At 40.9% G+C, this 13,770-nt stretch overlaps 1 protein-coding gene across 1 annotated transcript in view; it reads left to right on the top strand.

Moving 5' to 3' along the window:
* IRAK3 (interleukin 1 receptor associated kinase 3) overlaps positions 1-6,981 on the top strand; it is a 46,123-nt gene extending 39,142 nt beyond the window's left edge. The window contains exons 9-12 of the mRNA XM_045553420.1: positions 3,484-3,682; positions 3,951-4,013; positions 4,102-4,266; positions 6,257-6,981. Of these exons, the coding sequence (XP_045409376.1) occupies positions 3,484-3,682; positions 3,951-4,013; positions 4,102-4,266; positions 6,257-6,733 (904 nt within the window). The 3' untranslated portion in view covers positions 6,734-6,981. The remainder of the gene's footprint in view (positions 1-3,483; positions 3,683-3,950; positions 4,014-4,101; positions 4,267-6,256) is intronic.
* Positions 6,982-13,770: the final 6,789 nt, after the last annotated feature.

The following is a 13,770-nucleotide window of genomic DNA, read 5'->3' as shown; positions in this document are numbered from 1 at the left end:
TAAGTTAGGATATACTTTAAAATAACTAAAAGAGTGGAATTGAATGTTCCTAACACAAAGAAATGATAAATACCTGAAGAGATGGATACCCCAGTTACCCTGATTTGATTAATTCACATTGTATGCCTGTATCAAAACATCACATGTACTCTATAAATATATAGAACTATTAGGTACCCATGACAATTAAAAATTTAAAAATATATATATATCTCTCTTTAAAAACCAATCATGTGCTTACATGTGAAACATAGTATTTGCACTTAAATTCAAATCCTGCATTATAATCTAGGTGAATCATCTTGCTTTATGTTGAAGGCCCAAGGGATTCATTCAACTAAATTAGGAGACAAATTGGTGAGCAAAGAAAACAATTCTGACTGCTAAGTAGCACGTGTTTGGGGGATTTGGATTCCCCAAAATAATTGTCCTATAGACCCCTACTACAGAGAGATTAAGCAATATCTCAGAGTCAGGATACAAACTCACTGCCTGTGTAGGATTTGCCCCACTTCCTCAGTGTACAACCAATGGTCTTTCTGCAGAAAGAATTATCTGGAGAGGTGACGGACTCTCTTTTACGGTAAATAGCCTTGTAGTAAAAAGTAGAAACAAATAGGTTGTAGAAACACTAAATTGAGGATGCGGACCTTTAGTGTGGACCAAAGATGTTTTTTGTCTGTCTCTTTGGTGGCCACCATAGCTAGCAAGCTGCCCTTTTGCATTATATTGCTATGATTTTAGTTATTTTAGGTTGTCTTTATTTTGTTAGTCTATTTTCACTCCACAGGAGAAACTTAGTTGACCTGCCTGGTAGCAGAAGGCACTTTATGTTTGCACATTCTATTTAAAGTTAAAGCAGGGGAAAGAATTAGGGTAGAAATTGATTGCTGAACGGCCTTTTGCAATTTCCACTTTCCTAAAACAGAACATCCTTCTTCCTCAGCTACTACTGTTAACCTTTATTTAGAACAGAATAAATCACTGGACTCAAAATTTATGTTATACGCTAAAGTCTGCTGGAAAAGAACCTGTCTTTTCACCAGATATCATCATTCAAAGTGTAACTGCAGTGCCCTAGAATAATTTCACATCTTCTTCGTGGCCTCTCCCTGACCCAAAGTCCTCTGTGGGCTTTGTTGTGTAACCATTGCTCGTCGTCACCCACCCCACCTGACTTTCTCAGAAGGTGACTCACTAGTTGCGGAAAGGTTCCCACCAATTTCGCTGAGGGTCAAATAATGGATTAGATGACCGAGTTTTGTTGTTGTTGTTGTTGTGGCTTTTTTTTTTTTTTTCCTTTTGTACTTAGAAAAGATTCAGGGATTCTTAAGTGCTTCACAAATTCAGATTTTGCGTTCTCATGGTTCCGACGTTTTAAATTATGATTTTATACCTTCTATAGAGCTGGGGTGGAGGAAGAAGAGGGTTGGGTGTTTGACATTAAAGATCTGGCCTTCGGAGCTTTTCTTTCCTCTCCCTGTGCTGGATTGAAGTGGGAGCACGCAGACTCGGCTCTCAGATGCCGCGGGGCTGAAGCTTGGGTCCTGGCCATGAGTTGGTGAACCTTTCTGCCCGCCCCACCTCTCGCCCCACCTCTCGCCCCACCTGGAAAACTCTTGCATCGAAATACCCCCGGCGCTGTGAAACAGTCAGGGTGTGTCCGGGAGCCTCAGACTTACTTGATCAAAAGAAGTGTACACCCATGGCAGAAGTAATTATACACTAAATATCTGCTCTTACCTTGTTATCTAGTGCTGGAGAGAAAGATCTGACTCTAGAATGTTCCTCATCTCCTGAGGTCTGTCAGGATAGTCACTGCTGTTCTCCAAATGAGAAAGTGACGGAATGGTGAGGAGTGACAGACACCTGGCTGTGTGAGACCCAGGCTGGCTCTAACAGCTGTCGGGTTGTCTAAGTAGAGAAAAGACAAAGCAAGGAGAAAAAGGAGGATTGTGCTCACGGATATGAGTCTTGGGAACCAGGCTGCTCTGACCTTCTCTCCATAAATGCAAAGATCACATGACAGATAAGGGGCCCTGGAGCTTATGCATAAGGTGGGCTCTCTGGATTTTGCAGTTAGTAGAGGGAGGAGTTCATAGTGTGTCTTTCTCCATCCTTAAAAGACCCTGAGGAGCCCCTTTTCTTGTCTGTTGTCAGTCTTGGATGAGGTCTGGACTAGAATTCTTGAGGCCATAGCTTCAAACATTGGACTGCTCCCCTGCTCCAAGTATCCTCTGTATCCTCTAAATAGAAGCAGGACTCTGATCCTCTGAGTAGTAGTAACTCCTGCAATCCAGACCTGTGGAACTAGGGCCTGCCTGTTGACTTACCCGTACAGGGACAGCAGGACTTCTGAAACCTTTTTAAGATCCAGTATTTGTTCAGGATTAAGAATTTCTTGTTATCCAGTAGCTGTTACTCACCATACCACCTTTCATAATCATGTGTAGTACTACAAATACACCACTTGGCATTTGCTGAGCAGGCCTAATATTGGATGTTTGGTTTCAGGGGACAAAAAGCAAGCTGTGACCAGCCCTAAGCAAAACAGAATGAGGTGATTTTCTCTTGGCTGACCCACCTCCTCTATCAATGTCCATCTGCTGTCTATGATCGATTACTCATCTGTATCTTAGCTACCACGTATTGAGCATTATCACATGCCAGGCAGTAGGCTGTGCACTTTGTATGCCCCACATCAGAGCTATAAGTTCTACCGTTCTCCTCATATCATATGTGAGAAAAGGGCGTGAAGGCTTACGGGGTAAAGTAACCTGCCAGTGGTCGCAGAGCCAGGGAAAGGCAGGGCCGACTCACCCCCAGGTGTGCACCAGGGGAAATTCGTCTCCCTCTGTCAAACGATTCTGCAAGTCTGTCTGTGACAACAGCTTAAATTGATTATAGGTACTTTGCCTTTGCCTCTGCAGATGTTTATATTTTTAAAAAGATGCCCTTAAAAAATAGCCATAGGGATGGAACAATGGGGCAGAAAGATCATTAAGGCAGGGGCTACCAAAGATTCCTCAAGCCATTCCAAGTTTGTGGCTCTGTGCTCGTAAGCCAAGCATTCCCTAGCACAGCTCTGTGCACATCACAGATACTTAATAATTAGCTGATTAAGACTCAGTTCATGTTCTCATTAAGTGTAAGAAAAGTACAAGGAAAGCTGATTTGGTTAACTTTAGCTTCACCTATTGACAAAGCGTCAGCTTTTTCCAGCAACTCCATATATTCACCTTTAAATTTCAAATGCCCACCATTTCTAGGTTGGGTTTTTGTTCTAGGTTTTGTACATCACTTGGATTTATATGTTAAGAAGAATTTTTTAAATGTTCTCTAATTCATGGAAATTTATGTTTGGCTTTACTTTGTCTAACGTGTTGAATTAACCAGCTATGAAGAAGGTGAGCTTGCCATGTTGTTTTACGTTGAAATACCTTTATGATAGTTTGTCTTTTTTGTCTTTGGTCACAATTTTAGCACAAACATACTTTTGGATGATCAGTTTCAACCCAAACTAACTGATTTTGCCACGGCACACTTCCGACCCCACCTAGAATATCAGAGTTCTACCATAAACATGACCAGCAACAGCAGTAAACATCTGTGGTACATGCCAGAAGAGTATATCAGACAAGGGAAACTTTCCATTAAAACAGATGTCTACAGCTTTGGAATTGTGAGTACCAACTACCAGTTAGCAAAGGAGGAGAGTTTATTGCCAAGAATGTTTTAAATTCTAAAAAGAATTTTTTAAAGAGCTTTAATTTTTAGACTTATTGATTTTCTGTTACCTGTTTTATATATTAGTTTTGTATAATCAAGCAAGTAATAAGATACAAAGTCATTAATTAGATTGAACTATATTCATAGTCATGGTTAATAGTGGAAGCAAATCATGTGTATATATTTAACATGCATAGCTGACTTTCTATGTATTCTTGTAGGTAATAATGGAAGTTCTAACAGGGTGCAGAGTGGTGTTAGATGATCCAAAACATGTCCAGCTGGTAAGAATTGTCTTCACCTGAGCACTGGTCTCTTGGGCATTTTCCTGATTGAGTTCTATATGATAAGTTTGTCTCCTTCTCTTCCTAGCGAGATCTCCTCACGGAACTAATGGAGAAGAGAGGCCTCGATTCATGTCTCTCATTTTTAGATAAGAAAGTGCCTCCCTGTCCTCGGAATTTCTCTGCCAAGCTATTCTGTTTGGCAGGCCAATGTGCTGCAAGGCAGGCAAAGTTAAGACCATCGATGGATGAAGTGCGTATATACATGGTTTTATTCAAAACTGAGCCCACAGAACCAGGGAAAATCTCCATGGGATAAGTTGTGTATCTATATGAATTTTTTTATCGATGAGACAAATCCAGCCTCCATCAGAGAATGTCAATCTAATAGATAGCTTTTACAGGTCAAAAAGTCACACCATTTGCTACTCTGGTAGAGGTCATTGGGGGGAACCAAGCCTCCACAAAAAATCTGATGAAAATACATAAGTGAGTAGTTTACAGGGACTATTTTAGTCAATCTTCATTAAAAGATCTGGCCCATTAAAAATGCAGCATATATTTCCCTTGCTCATTTTTAAATGTATTCATCTATCCATAGATTTAATCATCCACTAATTTATTTGTTTATTTGTATAAGGGAACAAATACTTATTTAAGGCTGACTTTGTATGTGCCAGACTTTGTATTAGGTGCTGGGGATACAACAGTAATCCAGATACAGTGGCTACCCTCAGGCTCACAGTTCAAAGGAGTCATCAGATCAGTAACATGGACTTGTGGCCCAGCAAGAGATGCATAATGATAGCTAGAAGCCTGGGTCTATATGAGAGTATAGAGTCAGAAACCCAAGCAGCCTGTGGAAGTCAAGGAAGCTTCTTGATAGAGGTGACAGCTTAGCTATAATCTGAAGAACAGGTTGGATCCAGGCAGCAGTAAGGATGGAAGGACATTCTAGGCAGAGAGAATCCACACCTGCAAAGGCTCAGAGGTGATGAAGTCCATAGCACTAAGGCTACAGGTAGTTCAGCATCATGGAAGTGGTGCGGGGGGTGAGGGAAAGACTGGAGCACTTAAAATAATAAAAGCTCAGCTGAACACAGTGACTCATGCCTATAATCCCAGCATTTTGAGAGGCTGAGGTGGGAGGATGGCTTGAGGCCAGGAGTTTGAGACCAGCCTGGGCAACATAGCGAGACCCTATCTCTCTACAAAAAGAACTTAAAAAATAATAATAATAAAAGCTTCCAGATTGGACATGAATTCCAGAGGAACATGAATCCATTGTAGGAGTTTGGATTTTATCCTGAGCCTATCGTAGAGCCACGGAAGGGTTCTAAACAAGGAGCTGACATAATCAGAATGGAGAGAGCAGTGGCCTGGGAGTCACGAGAGCTGTTTTCCAAGCCTGACACCACCAGTAAGAGCTGTGTGGAACCCTGGGCCCAGGAAGGAGCCACAAGCTGTATTGTGGAGGGACAGGGAGTTGGGAGCCACGAGATCTGATGTCAAACAACAGGTCTCCGCCTAGTGATATTGACTCCTTTTTTTGAGCCTCAGCTTTATATTCTATAAAATGAGGATAATAACGTTTTTGCAGGTTTAATGAGATACTATACATGAAAGTACTTTGTAAATTGTAAAGCTGTCTATACATATTTTTTAAAATTATGGATATGTATGTGTGAAGGAATGTATTATATGTTATCTTAGGTCAAGGATTTCTCCTTAAACTTGGTCGCACATCCCTATCCCTGGGAAGCCTCTAAAATACAGATTCCTGGACTCTGGTCTCCTTAGTTTTTGAATGATAATCTCTAGGTTGGGGCCAAGGGATTTGTACTTTAAGAAAGCTCCCCTAGGTAATGCTGACACTTAAGAACTACAGATCAGCCCCACCATTCCCCCACCCCTCCAATCCTCCACATAGCTTGGCTGAAGTAAAAAATGTAAAGAGACTTGCCCAAGGTCATAAAGCTAGTTGGTGGCAAAGCTAAGGCTAAAGTCTGATCTCTGGATATGTAACTCAGTCCAGTTTTCTTTCATACCTTGCTTCAATTCACTTAATTTACCCCTCAAAATAAAGGGATTTAGTTAATCTTTAAGATCTCTTCTAATTCAAAATTCTATAGTTGAACTTATTTCATGAAAGTGAAAGAATATTCTTTAATAGAGAGAAAAAAAGGCGAAAGGAGAGGTTATTCAAGCTTAACTCCATGTCTGTGCGCTTCTTTGTTAATTAGGTCCTAGATACTCTTGAAAGTACTCAAGCCAGCTTATATTTTGCCGAAGATCCTCCCACATCACTGAAGTCCTTCAGGTGTCCTTCTCCTTTATTTCTGGATAATGTACCAAGTATCCCAGTGGAAGATGATGAAAACCAGAATAATGATTCACTACCATCTGATCAAGTTTTGAGGAAAGATAGAAAGACTCAAAAAACTCCATTTGAATGCAGCCAGTCTGAGGTTACATTTCTGGGCTTGGACAGAAAGACAGGGAGCAAGAGAAATGAGGAAGCTGCCAGCATGCCCAGTACTTCTCTTGAAGAAAGTTGGTTCCCAAAGCATGTGGTTCCATCACAGGACTTACGGTCCCCTAAGGTGCATATGGACCCTTCTTCAGGAGCTCCAGGCCATTCTGACAGGAGCAGGCCGGTGGAGACTACCTGTTCCTCTGAATTTTCTTGGAATGAATATGAACAGTACAAAAAGGAATAAAGGTCACCAGAGGATGAAGAACAAAAGCAGGTGTTGCCGAGGCCCCTGAGTGTAGGGATCACCTTGTGAAGACACCGTCTCCATAAGCAGTGCCAAGAGAATGCTCGGTGGTGAATTTGGGAAATGCATATAAACAATCTGGACAATTCTATTCCTTTCTTCCTAGCCCCAAAACAGAATGAAGAAAATTATTTTATCGGGGCTGGGTGCAGTGGCTCACACCTATAATCATAGCACTCTGGGAGGCTGCAAGAGGATCGCATGAGGTCAGGAGTTCAAGACCAGCCTGAGCAAGAGCGAGACCCTGTCTCTACCAAAAATTAGCCGGGCGTGGTGGTGCATCTATAGTCCCAGCTACTCGGGAGGCTGAGGGAGGAGGATCCCAGGGGCCCAGGAGTTTGAGGCTGCAGTGAACTATGATGATGCCTCTGCACTCTACCTGGGGAACAGAGGGAGACTTTGTCTCAAAAATATATATATATTTTACTGGGATAATTGCCTCCTGATCAAACCCAGGCTAAATCAGAGCCTTTCAGAATGACTCAAGATCATGGGTTCTGACTTTAGCCAAAGAAAACAATCAAAACCTGCCACACTGGGCCTGCATTCTAATGTCTTCTCCATCATCATCAGTGTGAGTCCTCAGAGCCTCCATCTGCTGAGAACATTCCACTGGAGTCCATCATTTGTTTTAGCTTGTTTTTGAGGTTTTGTAGGACATGTCTAATTTATAAATGTTAATAGATACCTTTTTAAACAATCCTGTTTTTGACTGGCCCTTTGTATTTTCCTGTTGTTCTGTGCATCCCTGTCAAGCCTGCCTGTCTAAAAATGAGCCAGGTTCACCCTTGGCTACAGCATGCTCTGTGTAGAGAGGAGATTCCTTCCCAGCATCTGTATTTCTATATTAAAACTCTCAGGATAGTTTATCACATATACTATATACAATGTAATTGTTGACTGTCATTACAGGTTTTTTTTGACAAACTTAAAGACCTATTATATCCTGAGTAGAGCATATGAAATTTTAATCAAGTAATTTTTGTTCCTGAGAAAACAGCTGGTCACAAGGGCCTAGGTCAACTTTTGTTTGGTTCTATGTCTTCCAACTCTGTGCCTTTACTCCTGCTCTTTCCGGATCTCCCCTTTTTGAAATCCTAGCCAGCTGTCAGGGCTCTGCAAAACTGCTGTCTACCAGGAAGCTTCTCTGATCTTTCTAGCCAGAAGTACTCACTTTATCAAGCATTTCCATAGCACTTTCTTTGTATTTATATTTTATACTTGTCACTCTCTGAATTATATCAAAGCTGCTTGTGTCATCGTATCTCTATTAGGTAGATTATAAACTCCCTATATTAGTTTTCTATTGCTATAACAAATTATCACAAATTTAGTAGCTTAAAGTAACAAATTCATTATTTTACAGTTGTGGAAGTCAAAAGTCCTTGGCATTACTTCTGGAGGCTGCAGGGGAAAATTCATTGCCTTTTCAAGCTTCTAGAGGCCACTTGCATTCCTTGGCTTGTGGCCTCTTCCTCCATCTTCAAAGCCAGCAATGTAGCACATTAAAATTTCTCTCTCTCTCTCTCTCTCGTTACCTCTTCCTCTTCCTCTGCCCTCCTGCCTCTCTCTTATAAAGACCCTTGTCATTGTATTGGGCCCCCTCAGATAATCCAGGAAAATTTCTGTGCCTTAAGATCCTTAATTTAATCACACCTGAAAAGTTCCTTTTCTCATGTAAAGTAACATATTCACAGGTTTCTGGGATTAGGATGTAGACCATTACTCTGTCACACTCCCTGAGTGTGAAGGGGCCGTCTCTTCAGGGCCTAGCATGTTATCCTATGCAGAGCAAGTGTTTCCTTGTAAATTAAGTTGAATTAAATTGTCTCTATGAACCCACATAATCAAAAATTGAGCTATAATAAACATTGCTGAGTAAATTAACAAAGAGAGGATAATGACTCTGTTTATGATGATGGATAGAAACACTGAAGAAAATCATTTCCAGAAGATCTCCAGGAAGCTTGGAATAAAAGGGTAGACCTCTAGCTTTCTGTGCATTGTGCATGTCTTTGTGGAGGGTGGGGGGCAGTGAGTCACTATGGTTGGGTTAATCACAGGCAGATTCAAGTCCCGGTTCGAGAACTACTAATCCAAGAAGGAAGTCATCAGGAATCAGGGTCAGGTTAACAGACCAAGGTCAGGAACATGAAGTTAAAATTCTCCAAAAAAGGCATGAAATGAGATTAAAAACACAGTATGCCTTAATCTGATTGACAGGCCTAATACAGGCCCCAAGGAAGCAGCTGGGAGAGCCCAGGCTCCAGGGCTGCTCGGCAGGGTACCGGCTGCCCAGAGCTGTCTTCTCCACCTGATTGTCACGCGTGTGGTCAGGCATGTGTTCACAAGGCTCCCACACTGTCTGCGTGTTAAGACTGGTAGGGGGAAAGCGTTGGCCTAGATGTCATATAACTTCTGTTCTTGTGACCTGTCCTAGTTTGGCTATTCTTGATTATACATGTTAATGAAAGGAAGCAGCAGAAGTCTTTGGCATTTTGCCCAAACCATTCTGTGGCTGGTTTAGCTTATCTTAGAGATATAGTTTGTAAGTGTACTGTCTGAACTGGGAAAATTACCCTGGAATCTTAAAAAGTTGCTGCTAATAATTCACAAAAGAGATAATCAAGGATTGACTCTATGTTAAACTGTTTTTCACTTTGAATAGGGCCCTTCAATGAAGGGGCATTGCTCTGATTAACACCAGGCCCACGCAATTACCCCGCACACATATCATCTGTTGGTATTATGTTGATTTGAACTTGCTTAGTTGTCTCAGAGCAGGTTTTCTCAAACTGTAGTGTGCATCAGAGTGACTTGGAAGGCTTGTTAAGAACAGATTGCTGGGCCCCACCCGGCTTCTGATGCAGTAGGTCTGGGGTTAGAAATGTGGTTTTCTATCAAGTTCCCAGGGGATGCTGCTGCGAAGCCCACTCCTTGAGAACCACAGCCTTAGAGTGTTCTTAAGTTATTAATTGGCAGATCCTACCTTTCCACCTAGGTTGTATGTTTTTTGAGAAAAGAATAATTTAATTGTTTTATATTCACCCTATTATGAAGGATATTGGTTAGCATAGAGTAGGAGCTCTAGAAATATTGTTGACCAGTGATCTTATTGACTAGATCATCTTTCTAGGGTGTGACATTTTGGACATCTTAAAGACCACGTCAGATTGGTTGGCAGTGACCTGACTAATCATGCGGTAAGCAGTCACACCTGCAGTAAGCAGATGTCACTGTGGCTGGAAAGTACCAAAATCTTCTATTGACTGATCCAGTTCTGTTGACTAGATCTGCCTTCTAGTGGGTGTATTAATAAATGTCAATTGATAGGAATTAAATCGTCCATCCTATTATGGGTAGAAAGAGGGTACCTTCATGATTTCATGATGTAGAGAGTAAGATACATGAAGAAACCAAGAATGAGCCTCCAAATGTTCTCTCTGAACAGCAAACATGAATTAATAAAGAATTTCACTTATCTTTGTCCTTGTAACACATCGTGGGCAATCCTCCAGGCAGAGTGTATTAACTATGTTTCTTAGGGCTTTTGTCCCATTTTACAACGCCCTAAAACATGGAGAAAATATTTTGTTGTTTTTGAAAATAGGTGTGGGATTTCTGACATAATCAATTTTATTGACTTCTTGAAAGTTGTAATGATCTGTGACTCACTGCATAGTAGTGTAGTTTTGTGGAGCAGTAGATCAGCCCGTGTAGGACAACTTTTACAACCTGAGGTCTGATGAGTATAGGAGGTGAGGTTTATCATGGGTAGCATTTATTATCTGCTGGGATCAAGGCACTGTGTTAGCTACTAGGGTACCAAGTAAGGAGCAAACAGTAAGGAAGAAAGGGCGTCTACCCAAGCTAACAGTTCAGTGACATCTGTTATTTGAACCACACACCAACACAACTGAAAGTAAATGCTGAAAGGGTGAGGAGGAGGAATAGATTACTATGCACTAGGCTTTTTGGAGGCACTTCCTAGAAAGAAAAAAAGGATTAAAAGAAACAGAAAAGAGTGCGCCAAAGGAGCTCTCCAGGATGGTTATCCAAGGAATTGGGGGCCCACAGCTCCAGCAGAGCTCTGCACAGTCCCGTCTCTGGGGCTGGAAGGATGGGGTGAGGGTGAAGTAAGTTGAGTTAGGAGGTTTGCATAGTTGTTTGTGGCTAAAGGTGTGAATCCTGCCTTATAGGTGAGGATGCTGACTGAGGGAAATTAAGTGACTTGTTAAAAGTCCTCCCAGATTTGGAGGAGCCAGGATTTGAACCCATATCTGTCTGACTTCAAAGCCCATGCTCGCTCTTGTGGTCCACATTGCACAAAGGAGCCACTGGAGATTCAAGCTCCTATGAAAAGGGATGGATGTGAAAAGTTGTATGTTGATTGCACGTTTATTTGTTTGTTTGTTTGGTTGGTTGGTTGGTTTTTGAGGCAGGGTGTCTTTCTGTTGCTGGGACTAGAGTGCAGTGGTGTCATTATAGCTCACTGCAACCTCACACTTCTGGGCTCAAGCCATCCTCCTGCCTCAGCCTCCCTAGTAGCTGGGACTACAGGTGCATCACCACGCCCAGCTAATTTTTCTATTTTTTTTTTTTTTTGTAAAAATGCGGTCTCGCTGTTGCTCAGGCTGATCTTGAACTCCTGACCTCAAGCGATCCTCCTGAATCAGCTTCCCAAAGTGCTGGGATTACAGGCATGAGCCACCACACCCAGCCAATTCCACAAATTTTTAGTAGGCATGCCAGGGTTGCCATGTCTTCTGCCTTTTCACTATGCCATTCCTCTTCTACAGGCACCTACCTCTGTAGTCATTTGATGTGAGTTAAATGAATTCATCTATCCATCCATCCATGCATTGAATAAATATTTATCAATGGCCTCCTTTGTGTCAGGCACTGTCCTAGGAGCTGGGGATACAGTGAAAATCAAAACCAACAAAGATCCTCATGGAGCTTATGTTTGAGTGAATAAATCTCAGAGTATTCTCCAGTCATAGGTCCCAGCTTCTCTGCCAGCCAGCTCTTCCGAATAGGTTCAGAGAGGTTTTCTCCTTGTCCTGTTGTGTAACTGATAATCCCATGGTGGCTTGTCACTACGGTATTAGTGGACACTAAGCAGTCTGTGGCATGCTTTGTGGCAGTCATGACAGACCCTATTCTGTTGACCTATGGTTTCTCCAGTGATTTATTTGGCTACTGATGGCACCTTCAGCAGGCATCTTCCAAGGGGGCTGAAGCGCCTACACAGACCTCACCTCACTATAACACAATACTGGAATTGCCCATTGAATTATCTTTCCTCCTCCACAAAACCACAAGTTCCCTGAGAGCAGGGGCTAAGTCCTGCTCATTTTTGTCTCCCTAATGGCTAGCACATTACCTAGCATATAACATGGTGCAATAAATATTCATAAAATGAATGAATCAAATAGTCCTTCAAAACACTGTCAGAATCAAGATTGTCTAGACTGCATCCAAAGTTTGTCTTTCTAGTAACCAGAATATCACCAATCATTTGGGTAAATGGTTTCTTTTCACCATTCTTGGATAAAAGTTATTAATTTCAAATATTAATGTCTGAGATATCTTTGAAAGAGGAATTAGACATTGTATATATTGCTTATAAATTTGCTCTGTGGTGGAAAATATTCCCAAACCGTGTCTAAGCAATGATAAACCAATATTCAGGCAACAAACTGATGTTTGTCATGTTTTGTTCCTGTCTACCTGTTCCAAATTTTATATATATGTGTGTGTGTACATATATATGTATGTATATATATATATGATGGTCCATGGACTTGACTAGCATTTATTTTCCTGGAAGGCATTTTTATTCCTATATTGCCTACCAAACCTTCCCTTAAGAGCCTTCTTATAGAGGTGTCAACTGCCTCACTGCAAACGTTTGTGGTCATAAATAGCAAGAGAATATTTACAGAGTTTTTCTTTGGCTCCTTAATTTTAAAATATTCTCATAGACCAACACTAATTGAAATGAGCTTACTTATGGGAGATGCAGACGCAGTTAACATTGTTGTGTCTAGCAGCGTGCTAGGTGCATTCACAGGTCATTTGAGCTTTAAACAACCTATCGGGCAGGGTTCTATTACTGTGAGATCAAGGAAGACGAGGCTCAAAGAAGTTGACTCCTGCCCTGAATCCCACTGCTGATGCAATGGGAATGCAAACCAAAAACTTTATTCAGGTCCAAGAAATATCTGCCCTGAAAAAGGGTAACTTAAAAATTGAAAGTATTCCCTATTTGAAAATGAAAACAGCTAATATATGTGTGTGTTTATTTCATTATTATTAATTTTGTCCTCCCAGATTGGCAGCAATTAAAGCAATTGACAAAAATGGCATTCTTGTTCACTGTTGGCAGGAGTGAAAATTGGCACAACCTTTCTAGAAGGCAATAGGGATCGAAAATCTAAATGATACACCTTTACCCAGCAGTTTGTTTAGGAATTTATCCTGATGAACAAAAATTGCACAAGTGTGTAAACATGAGCCCAAAGATGTATTTCATGATGTTTATGATAGTAAAACATTGGAAACAACCTAAATATCCTTCAGTAGAAGATGGGTCAAATAAATTGTATGCAACTGTCATTAAAATTTTTTTAGGTCTGTGTTTATTGCTATGGAAATTTGTCCCTGAAATAGTATTAAATTTCTAGACTACAGGATAGCATGCTTAATATGAGACCATTTATAACATTGAATGTTTTAAAGTAATATATTTTTTGTAGAGAGAGCTTTGCCAAATGTTAACCATAGTTTTTTTTCTGGGCCGTGGTATTTTGGTGATCTTTAATTTCTATAGACTTTCATGTATTTGAAAATTTTATAATGAACATATGTCATTTTTATTATTAGAAAAGAATAAAGCTATTTTTACTTTGGAAAAAAAAAAGTCATTCTCTACATTTCTACATTTACCCGGCTGCGTGCTTAGTTGTGCCCTT

This window comes from Lemur catta, chromosome 6 (genome assembly GCF_020740605.2).
Source record: "Lemur catta isolate mLemCat1 chromosome 6, mLemCat1.pri, whole genome shotgun sequence".
Classification (NCBI taxonomy): domain Eukaryota; kingdom Metazoa; phylum Chordata; class Mammalia; order Primates; family Lemuridae; genus Lemur; species Lemur catta.
Note: the sequence above shows the minus strand (reverse complement) of the source record. Positions and strands in the feature narration are given on the sequence as shown.